Genomic DNA, 11,997 nt, shown 5'->3' with positions numbered 1-11,997 from the left:
AAGCAATATAAATGGCCACTGGAGGGCAGTAGCGCATTTGGTAAGACCCGCAACCCGATATAACGGCAATGAATGGCTGGGCCGCACAGCCGGGGTGCCGGCAGAAGACGAACGAATGGAGAACAACCTAGAGGACGCCCAGGATGCCAGGCGCTAGACGACCGAGCAGAACGACCGGGACTATCAGTGCAGTGGACGATACCATTGAGTCCGTGCTGCTCACCAAGCAGACCCCGCAGAGACTCAAAAAAAAATCCATCTTTATGAGACAGGCGGTGATGAGGGAAAAGTTTACCCAGCTGTCGCGGCGGCCACAACAGCGTCATCTCTCAGTTAGTTATGTGTAAATAAATTGTTACTTTGCTATTAAAAAAGCTCTATTTGTCTTGTTGTCTATGTTGTTTTGTAAAAGGAAAACATTATTCAGATGTTTGGGATGTAACTGAAGCAAAAAAATAGCTGTGTTAAAGTCAAAGTTATGTTTGAAATGTTTGCTTTCACATAAAGCTCAATTCCTGTTTTTTCATCAGAAATTGGAAAATTACTTTTTTTTCCTGCTGAAAGAAGAAATATTGTTTATATAGCAATAGAACAGAATTTTCTGTGGGCCTTGCAAAATCTGTGAAAATCCAGTAAAACGGCTGGGAGCGAAGAGGGTTGCACCGGTGAAAATGGCTGGGAGTGAATGAGTTTTAAGCGTTACATGCAGTTTTCATGGTAAAATATAACTAAAGTGAGACTTTAAACAAAATTTGTTGTTTTTTCTGCAATAAGGTCCAGAAATGCTTGTATCCATTTTGATACATTTGGCAAGACAGGGGGTGACACTACTTTGCCATTTTTCACTTCACGTGGTGTATGTTTACCTGTATTCTATGCATAATGGTAACAGCCAGGAAACCATTTGAGATAAAATAAAAAGATACTGCAAATGATTTGATGAATGTTTTTATTTTATAAAAAGACAATTGCCATGCAGCTTTTGTCACTTTTCACAACAGCCAACAAAAACACACCGACAGTGGTGTACACTCGATAACGCAACCAGGTAAAGGTCCTAAAATGACATTTTAGAGATATTTTTTTAACAAAATATGAGTACCGTATGTTGCATTAGGATATGCATCTTTTTTTGTCATGTGGGGGTTTACATACAGTACGCAGTAAAGTAACATACATTATGCTGGGAACTGAAACAGTTACATCACGTAATATAGACAAGACGCATCGACAGACACAGCAGTTTTTGCATGGTTTCCTACCAAATTCTTGTCAGATCATGATTCATTCCAGCAGTTTATAATGATATTCACAGTTGTCATCTTCTAAACCTCACAACAGAAATTCTCAACATTTATTTCGGGAAACAGATGGTGAATCATAAAACTATCCATTTTGTTTCAAACAAATTATATTTGGCGCGGTTTGATTATCTGGATATGACAAACTAGTTCTCGCTTGAAGACGGAAAGGCAAGTGTGAATCACAGTACAATATACTGAAATTAGAGGAAAGCTGAATCACATAAATGCTACACTCTTTAATTGAAGGCAAATCAGACGAGATTGGAAAAAATCTGCAACTATAGTGTTTCACAGGATGCTGCAAGGAACACTTGTCAAGCATGCGACGCAAACAGTCAGTTAATGGCAGAGCAGCATGCTTAAAATTAGCCAAGAATTCCTTATACCAGTATAGCGTACGTGCTCAAACAGTGGCTTTCACTCCAATTGACAACGTCCATCCAGCTCTCGAACAAATAATATAGTCCTATACTAATATGCAATAAGTAAAAAGTACAATTGTGCGGCAAGTAAAAACCTGAATAGACATCAGAGTACAGCTCGCATCTTGAACAAAGCAACTCTTTAACTTATAAAAGTGCCTGAAACTTATCTCCTGGCTTGCATATTAACCAGAAATAAAATCATCTCACACATGTACAAGTCTCAAGTCCATTGTGTGCAAAAACAATATAACACCCGCTTTTAAATGCTAGGTTTTTGTGATTTAAAAGAACAAACCGCAGGTGAGTCATTTCTTAAAAAAAAAAATTCCACCATTAACATGGCGTTTAACTATTGCAACTCAAACACCAAATAGTCAGAATTCTCCATTGTCCACACATCAGCGTGTACCACTCTTCGTGTATCACTCTTACCTGACATACAGTTAGGGGTGTGACAATATATCTAAAAGGTGATATATCGCGGTATTTTGTAGCCCAAAAGGTTATCGATATGCTCCCCCAAAAAAAGTAAACAATACGTAGATTGTTACTAAAACCTTCCATTAGAATAGTGTCTACGTTAGCTCACTTACAGCCCTAGACATCCAATTCCATTTTAACTGGAATGGATGTTTAGCGTCATCATTGGCACTTAAACCAGAGCATTCACAGCATTTTGTGGGCATTTACAGGTCATTTCCTGTTCATTTTAGGGCATTTAATAATACTTGACTTCAGCCGACAGCCGCTATAAACTACGTCCAGTTGCTACAAACTACGCCCACATGATGCTACGGTAGCTATCACGTGTACATACAACTAGGTTCAAAATGACAGACACGGCAGCGTTAGCACATGTATAGAGAACTCGATGCAAAATGACAGATTCGCCAGCGTTAGTAAACAGTAGGGTTGGGCATCATTTGAAATTGAACGATTCCGGTTCTGATTCCAATTTCCACGTTTCGATTCTGGTTCCTAACGATTTGCGATTCCAGTTCTTTTAAGAGGCAGGGTAAAAAAAAAATGCAAGGTAAAAAATGGATAATTTATACGGGGGGACCTAGTAACAAAGGCTACTATCAGTAACACAATGCGCCGCAAGGGACTCAAATCCTGCACTGCCAGACGTGTCCGCCTGCTGAAGAAAGTACACGTCCAGGCCCATCTGCGGTTTGCTAGAGAGCATTTGGATGATCCAGAAGAGGACTGGGAGAATCTGTGTTGGTCAGATCAAACCAAAATAGAACTTTTTGGTAGAAACACAGGTTCTCGTGTTTGGAGGCGAAAGAATACTGAATTGCATCCGAAGAACACCATACCCACTGTGAAGCATGGGGGTGGAAACATCATGCTTTGGGGCTGTATTTCTGCAAAGGGACCAGGATGACTGATCTGTGTAAAGGAAAGAATGAATGGGGCCATGTATCGAGAGATTTTGAGTGAAAATCTCCTTCCATCAGCAAGGTCATTGAAGATGAGACGTGGCTGGGTAACAAAGAAGTGGCTGCGTAAGAAGCATTTCAAGGTCCTGGAGTGGCCTAGCCAGTCTCCAGATCTCAACCCCATAGAAAATCTGTGGAGGGAGTTGAAAGTCGGTGTTGCCCAACGACAGCCCTAAAACATCACTGCTCTCGAGGAGATCTGCATGGAGGAATGGGCCAAAATACCAGCAACAGTGTGTGAAAAGCTTGTGAAGAATTACAGAAAATGTTTGGCCTCCGTTATTGCCAACAAAGGGTAGATAACAAAGTATTGAGATGAACTTTTGGTATTGACCAAATACTTATTTTCCACCATGATTTGCAAATAAATTCTTTAAAAATCAAACAATGTGATTTTCTGTTTTTTTTTTTATTCCACATTCTGTCTCTCATTGTTGAGGTTTACCCATGTTGACAATTACAGGCCTCGCTAATATTTTCAAGTGGGAGAACTTGCACAATTAGGTAGGTTGACTAAATACTTATTTGCCCCACTGTATATATTCTTGGCAGGAGGATATCATTAACCTTTTGGATTACAAGGTCACCATTTCGATATATTGTCATACCCCTAGAATCGACCCTTAAATGCTCCAAAACGGAAAGGAAGTGATGGAAATTCAAAAGGAAATGACGTGAAATGCCCCAAAATGATCTTATTGTCTGGCATTGGCTGCCACTGATGGCTATAGACGTCCAATCCGTTTAAAGTGGGAGGGATGGCATTCTTCCCCTCCCAGTTCAAACGGATTGGACATCTACTAGTGATAAACTCATTCCAATTCACAGCAGAAGGATGAAAACAGCTTGTTTTTCTGTTCATTAGTTGTAGAAATATTCCCTGACCAATGTATCGATAATTGTTGAGTTTCCCACCCCAATATACAGTATTTGTTCAAATAACCCCAGCCACTATTTGAGGAAACATGGTTGTACATTAGACTTAATTACATTGAAATGTAAATAAGTAAATACCTAACCAAAGGACTCCTGCATGCGTGTGCACTCCTACAAAGAGGAACACGAATAAACATAAAGGAACATTACCATCTCATAGTTCATTTGATTTCAACTCGTTCACCACCGACGTTAATAGAACCAGAGCTCCTCTAAAATTGAACAATTCTTTAACTGATCACAAAGTAATGTTGTCATATTAACACTTATAAAATGATGAAACCCATCAACAGCTTTCCTGTTGTTCTAAAAGTTTTAATATTATTATAATTATGCCACCCTGGTGGATCCGCCCCTGACTAGGAGGACATCTATGGCCGTCATTGACATCAAAACATGTTCATTTAATGGCAGAAATCCCATTTCAAATGGATTTCACGTCAATCACTTTCAATGGCAGTGAATGAGTTAGGCTCGTGTAAGTTAAAGCGGTCATTTAGCATGTCTTTCTGTGTCCCTGCATAACTTCTCTGAGCGTGAATGACATGAATGCAATCTGCTCAAGTTCACTTTCCTTGCCGCACTCCATCAGGCACGAGAAGCGATCGTTGTCCCGGTTGTAGGCCAGGTCTGAATAGCCACTGGGCCCGCTGTGGATGATCCTGGGCCTGTCCCAGCCTCTGGAGTGCAGCGGGGATCGGTTCAAGTACACGCCCATGTCCCGCCGGCTGCACTTTCTAGTCGGGTGCATAAAGAGGAGCCAGGTTTGGGTATCCGGGGACAGAGGGGAGGCTTCATTGGTTTTGCTGTCCGTGTCCTCGCTGGGGATGAACTCGGGCGCGGGGAAGCCGATGACGCTCCCTTGGCAACCTTTGGGTTGCTCCACCAGTTCTGGAGCCGTGCGAGGTTTGTCGAAACAGACGCCGCTGTTTTCGCTCAGCGCCTCGCATCTGTGACCGCCGGTGTTGCGGGCGTTGCAGTAAAGGTGACTGCGGCCTTCGTGGTCTATGATCTCCGCCATTTCGCACTCGCACGACTTTTTGAGGAGCATTTTGCCCACGTGCCACGACTTGCCAAAGTCTGCGCTGTAGATGGTCAACGCGCGGGGGTAAACGGTGTACGGAACAGGGAACGAGAAGCAACGGTATGGGATGTAATAGGCGTAGGCTGGGATAATCAACCTCCCGTTCTCAAGTTGGACCCCGTGGCCGGGACCCACGGCGAATGTGGCCCACTTGTGGATAGCTTGCCCTATCACGCTCTCCGTTAGGTCCTTGACCTCGCTCCAGTTGTGGCCGTCATCACCGCTGCTGATGTAGCAAAGACGCGTCTTGTTCTTACCTGTGCAGATTTGCCTTTGCTCTGAAGTGTTACCCAGGATGCAGATAAAAAATAAAAACAAGGTGCTGGTGTTTTTCTCAAACACGGGGCAGGGGTTCATGCTGCGGTGGTCCGGCAGGCACGCGGTTGACAGCTCCTCACTTGACAGCCACTGGAAGGAGAAGATTCTTAGGTATAGCAGCAAGAACTTTTACAATGTCAAAACATGACACGTCCAGCCATCACTGTCAATGGCAGCCAATAGGTTATTTTATTCAATAAGAATAAAGCAGTTACAGTAGGAAAGTTGTGGATCTGTTTCTTCAAGTTTGAGTGTTGTAAGTGGTAATATGCAGATGTTACTGTGTAGTCAATATAAACTAAAACAGTTCTATTAAAATGTAGGAAAGACAGAAGTGATCACCTTGGCTCAATGTCAGTTAAAACTACAAATCAAGTCAGAAATCCTGGTGTAATTATTAACTCAGACCTGAACTTCGACAGCCGTCTAAAATTTATGACTGAATCTGCCGAGTGCCTCAAAGGGAAAAAATGCCAGAAATAAGGGGCTTCTGTCAAAACAAGCAAGGGCGTAGGTTTGGTCTCAATATTGGTAGGGACGATATAACAGCATAACCTCCATGTACACTTTTTGCTTGAAACGGAACATTAATAAGACCAAGCAGATTGGGTGAATCGCGGTCACCGCTACACTTCTCACCTATGTGAACTAAATTAATTGATAGGCTAAATTATTAATGCAAAAACAATCAATACAAATTTATTTAACTTCTGCACTACAAATTTATAACGTCTTAATCTGATATTTTTTTCTTAAATCTACTCGAATAATTTTCTCCATCTTGTTCTGAGTGTGAAAGGCTGGTTAACAGATTAATGCGTCAGATTCTTCCACTTACTTTAAGTAAATGTTACTACAGTATTTGTTCTTATTAAGGCCATACAACTCCAAGTTGTTCATTTTTCCCCTAAATCAAGAAAAAAATGCTCTCAAATAATGTTTTTAACAATATCAATTCTTGAATTAAGACCATTTCTGACAAATAGTTTTTTTTTTTTTTTTTCTTTTAATATTAATTATACAAACGTTTTGGTTAGGAATGTAAGAGGCAGCTGAGATTTGTTGATATTTCAGACTATTTATGTTGCCTTCCACCCTGCAGATCTCTCGCACACCCCATACTCGATGTAACCGCAGACCATGATTTTGCCACCACCAAACTTCACTGTTTTCTGAGTGAATCTCGGATCCATGCTGGCTCCAGTAGGTCTCCTGCAATATTTGCGGCGACTGTGGTGTAATTCAATGGAAGATTCATCTGAAAAGTCCACCTTTTGCCACTTTTCCAGCGTCCATCCTTTTGACAGGCCTTGGGCCTTGGCAAATGCCACATGGTTTTTACATTTACTGCACCCTGAGAGATAAATAGTCTAAAATATCAACAAATCTTAGCTGCCTCTTACATTCCTAACCATAAAAAGGGACAAATTCTGCAGCAGGATGGTGCTCCATCGCATACTTCAATCTCTACCTCAAAGTTCCTCAAGGCAAAGAAGATCAAGATCCTCCAGGACAGGCCACCCCAGTCACCAGACATGAACATCATTGAGCATGTCTGGGGTAGGATGAAAGAGGAAGCATGGAAGACGAAACCCAAGAATGTTGATGAACTGTGGGAGTTCATCAACATTGATTCATGTTTGTATGAATCCTTGCCGAAGCCCATGGAAGTCATTTAAAATATCAAATTTGGATCTCACAGCACCACAACTTAATTCGATTATGTTATGTAACATATTTTTGTATTTGAAGTAGAGCTGAAACGAATACTCGAGCAACTCGAGTAACTCGAGTTTAAAAACTGATCCGAGTAGTTTTCTTCACCTCGAGTAATCGTTTATTTTGACAGCTCTAAGCATCACGTTTTGCTCGGACTACTTTTAATGCAGGACAACGCGCTGATGTCACGTGCGTAGAGGAAGAAGCAAAAAAAAAAAAAAAAAACTTACTGCAGCCGACAACCGCTACAAACGACGTCGACGTTGCTAAATACTAGCCCGCACATGCTACGTTAGTTGCAGCTAGCGTCTGATGAGTCTCATAGAGATCACATGTATGTTGAACTAGATGCGCAATGACAGACTAGGCCGCGTCTGGGCAGCGTTAGCAAACAACCGCCATCTTAAAGCAGTAGAGCGCTAAGCGCTAATAAAGAGCGCTAAGCGCTAATATATAAGATTAACGTTACTGTCACTACTAGCTCATCTTACGTTAGCCCTGTGGAGGGCTAGGTTTCAATCAATTAAAACCACTTTCGATGCGTGGCTAACGTGTCTTACATTCAGGCTTTAACATAACATAGCGTTGTGGAGTGATGAGGGTGTCAAATAAAAACTCAATAATGCTAACTATCAATTTTAGCTCAGTAGTCATTGCTGGATAAAACACCAAGTAGCACTAGTCCCTAATGTGCTCCAATACAGCCTGTATCATACATTTATTTTGAACTGTGAAAAAACTCAAAATCCTATCAGGACTTACAGTTAAAATAACTTAAAACTTAACTAGAACTTAAAAATGGCTTGACACAAATAGAAATTCAATTGAAAAACGTGGGGGAAAATCTTAACTTTTAAGTGATGTGTGTTATCAAGCGTAAAGGCATTTTTAGGTGTGTGTGTGTATATATATATATATATATATATTATATATATATTATATATATATATATTATATATATATATATATATATATTTTTTTTTTTTTAATAAGAGCTAAAGGTTTTTTGAGTGAAAGCAGTGAATTTGTCTTTTTTTTTTTTTTTTTAATTCTAGTTACATCTGAGATGCAATTGTTGGCTGTTTTCAACAATATACATCAAAAATAAAGACATTGATTGACTGAAAATTATAAAATGTCTTGTTTTCTCATGTATATCTATAATTGCTCTTCACCTAAAAATATAATTGTTTTATCCGATTACTCGATTAATCGATAGAATTTTCATTCGATTACTCGATTACTAAAATATTCGATAGCTGCAGCCCTAATTTGAAGTACATTTTTTGTTTAATTTTCACACTACTTTTTGTAGGCGACAAAACTTTTTGTCTTGCCAAAATTTGACCTTTATGTGTCAATTAAATGATGCATCTTTTTTCAGTGAAACAAATATATTTTTGTACATTCAACATCGTTTGGGAGGGTCTTAGCTTTCATATGAGCCATTTCTGAAACCAATTGAATAATTAAAAGTCAGGTTATTAGCAATTGTTTCTACAAAATGGATAAGCGACAAGACTTTTGTCAGGGACTATGTGGACCCGACTCACCGACGTCACAAAATGACGTGTCGCTGTATCCGGCCGCCATATTGTCCGTCATTTTTAAGCCCTATTCTCAGTGGTTTCAATTAGTCGTGCAATTCATAGAGCAATTCATGGAAGCCCCGGTGTTATCTGACGCTGTTAACTCATTGGATGTGTTGCATAAAAGGCGTTATGTGGAAAAGCTTCAGTTTATCCATTCGCCAGATCCATATTTGATGCCTAAATCGATGTTTTTCGACCAGCTGTCTTCGCCTGACATCTGCTATCCTGATATTTACAACTATCTTGTCCACACAAAATCAGCCTATTCTCACGAAAGTTTGAAAAACTTTAAGAGCTTGGAGGCTTATAAATACTTCGTTGCTGGTTGGGTGAAACAGGTCCTCGTCCACGAAAATTCGGCAGGAATCTATCTTGTGCTCGGGATGGTGAGTTACGAAATTTTCAATTCAAAATCTTTTGTTCTTGCTAACATCCACTGTCAAGTCTAATGTATTTCATGTCATTTGTCAATGGAGCTAGGGCTTTTAATGTTTATATGGTTTATCGTTAGCACTCTCACTACATACATATATAATATGTAATAAATATGAAGTGCGATAGCACTACTCCAGGTTGTCCCTAGTTGAATTTATTTTTTGGCTTTTGACCTCAATAGTGAAATTGTAAATTAATTGCATGACAACTGTCTTATTATCCCCTTATAATTATATATTTTCAGGTAATTCATTCACAACGTCTGAGTGTATGTTGTCGGCGATTAGCCTAGCAATGATCTTAATTGTGGTTGTCAGCCCAAAACCCTCTAAATATATATTAAATGCATCTTACCACATATAAAATGACTACTACATAATCTGTGGAAATCATTTGGAGCCCAGTTTTCTCGTCGAATTGCAGCTCTCCATCTCGCTCTCCTCTCCGGATCTCTCGGAATACGGTAGAACTTCAAGTCTCTCCGTCTATCTTCTCTGTTATTGCAACCGACCGCCACACACGCCTTCACCATTTTGATTATTAATGTTAACGAGCCGAATAACACGCCATAATAGGAGGAATTTACGTAGCGGTAATGCGTCAACACGACGAGTTGACGGACAATATGGCGCGGGGGCGTGGTTGTGACGTCATGTGAGTAGGGTCTATAGTCCAGTGCGGCTTATCTATGAACAAATTTCGTTTTCGTGTCAAATTTGGTGGGTCGCAGCTTATAATCAGGTGTGCCTTATAGCGTGAAAATTATGATACTCAAGTAAATGTAACAAAGTAAATGCAACGCGTTACTAGTCACTTCTGGTATAATAATTCATAATGAGATTTCTCTGAAACTTTTGAAGTGGGAAACTTGTACTTTGTATGGAATGTCAGGAATAACTGATAGCTGTAGCAACTATCGAATAACTTACCTGAACAGATCCGTCATCACTCTGCACCCCTCTTCTCATCACCAGAAGTTTGGCATCACAGTCACGAGAAGATGTCCTCTTCTCTGCAAAGGCAAGAAAGGTGCCACTGTGCTTCAGGTAGATGAGAGCAGGGATTCTGTACGTGATGCCATTTGGCTCCCTTTCAAATAAAGTTGTTTTCGGTGGTTCCTCTCCGCCGCCGGTCTTTGATGGCTTGTTCCCCATGATGCACCAGCTCCTGTAGGGAGCATACAACACCTTTATTACCAAGTCACAATATAATGACTGCACACATTATGAAGCGCAGACTCACACGAAAGAGTTCACACTCATACGCATTGAGTCACAAGAAATAAAAAGTCATTTACCTTTTCTTGTCACTCTTCACATTTGTCAACCTTGAGCTGATCGACACACTGCTTCATTTCATTAAGTGCACCAAAGAGCTCCGGCGATCATGACGCTGACGCCGAGGGACGAAGTCGAACACAAGAGAAGAAGACGCGGAAAGGAGGATTACTTCCTACACACTTCCGTGTTCGCTTTAACGCCGCGTTCCCAAACGTACCCACAAGGCGCCATATTTGTTGTGTATCAAACTCAAAACTACTATTCATTCAAACTACAGAACATATGCAATAATTGAAGCTAAAAGAAATGAGGGTCAAACGATTCGAGTAAAGACGCTATTATTGCGCATGCGTTGTGGCACTTCTCAGAAACGCCCTCTTACTCATAGATATCACAGATGTAGCGCTAGATAGAAAGTCGAGTCGGCCATCTTAAAGCAGTAAGTAGACACGTGAACGAGAGGGTGGACAGATTGGCTCTAAACGGGTCTTTTCCAATGAACTGAAGGTTTTTTTCCCCATTAGGATACTATTGATATGGTGAAATAATTTACGAGTTTAGTTTATGATAAACCACATTAACATGGCGTTGGAATTTATTAAGTTAATTTGCTGTATGTCGGACGTTGATGGAAAAATGAAGCCGTTTAAAAACTAATTGAAAATTGATCAAATTAGAGCTACAGTGATCCCTCGTTTTTCGCGGTTAATGTGGACTGCATCCCCCCTGCTATAATCGAAATTCGCGAAGTAGAGGTGTAACTTATTTACATTTTTAAATAAAAAGATTTTGGGGGGGTGCTCAATGTATTTATTCAGATTTAGCATTGGAAAGGCATGATTTTCCCCTTTTTTCACCAAAGTATAATTATTAAATTCTTCATTGAGTGAGTCCTCTCAAATCAACTCATGCTACCAAGAACAGCACATGACACAACACAATGAGTTGACATAGTGACTACAGTCAATGTTTAGTTGCCTGGCCAGTTCACAGCAGCTCCCTTGTCACTCATCATTTACTTAAACAAGCTGCAGCTGCCTGGTGAGAAAGAAACCCTTCAGGAGGGAGGGTGAGAGGCTTTACATAATCGGATGGGACATCTCTATAAAATTCTGCATTTTTTAAAAAAAAATCCACGATGGACTAAGGGCGCGCTGTATAAAGTGCGAAGTAGCGAGGGATCACTGTATTTCAAAGTACATGCTCCATTGTGTGTAATGTTGTCTCAAATGGCACTGACACAAAATGGCCGACAAGTAATAACGGCTTTACGCATATAGCGCTCTATACATGTGATATCTGTTTTTTCAAACAATTTCAAGCTAGCGTTGATATAAATAGTCCACCTATTTCAACATAAATATTGAAGTACTGTGTAGGCCCAGATTTTACATTTTTCCAGTCTTTATTAAATATAAACATGAAAAACAACAATAAATGCTCGTCTCCCTTCAGTTGC

The 11,997-nt window shown here is 40.2% G+C and overlaps 1 protein-coding gene across 1 annotated transcript; it reads right to left on the bottom strand.

The window, feature by feature from the left end:
- Positions 1–1,000: 1,000 nt before the first annotated feature.
- Positions 1,001–10,871, bottom strand: LOC130907081 (sialidase-3-like). Its single transcript, XM_057821941.1, has 3 exons — positions 10,556–10,871; positions 10,188–10,425; positions 1,001–5,602 (listed from the first exon to the last, which is right to left on the bottom strand). The coding sequence occupies exons 2-3, from the start codon at positions 10,410–10,412 to the stop codon at positions 4,607–4,609; spliced, it is 1,221 nt and encodes a 406-aa protein (XP_057677924.1). The 5' UTR covers positions 10,413–10,425; positions 10,556–10,871; the 3' UTR covers positions 1,001–4,606.
- Positions 10,872–11,997: the final 1,126 nt, after the last annotated feature.

This window comes from Corythoichthys intestinalis, chromosome 18 (genome assembly GCF_030265065.1).
Source record: "Corythoichthys intestinalis isolate RoL2023-P3 chromosome 18, ASM3026506v1, whole genome shotgun sequence".
In the NCBI taxonomy this organism is placed as follows: Eukaryota; Metazoa; Chordata; class Actinopteri; order Syngnathiformes; family Syngnathidae; genus Corythoichthys; species Corythoichthys intestinalis.
This window is presented reverse-complemented; position numbering and strand designations above follow the sequence as displayed.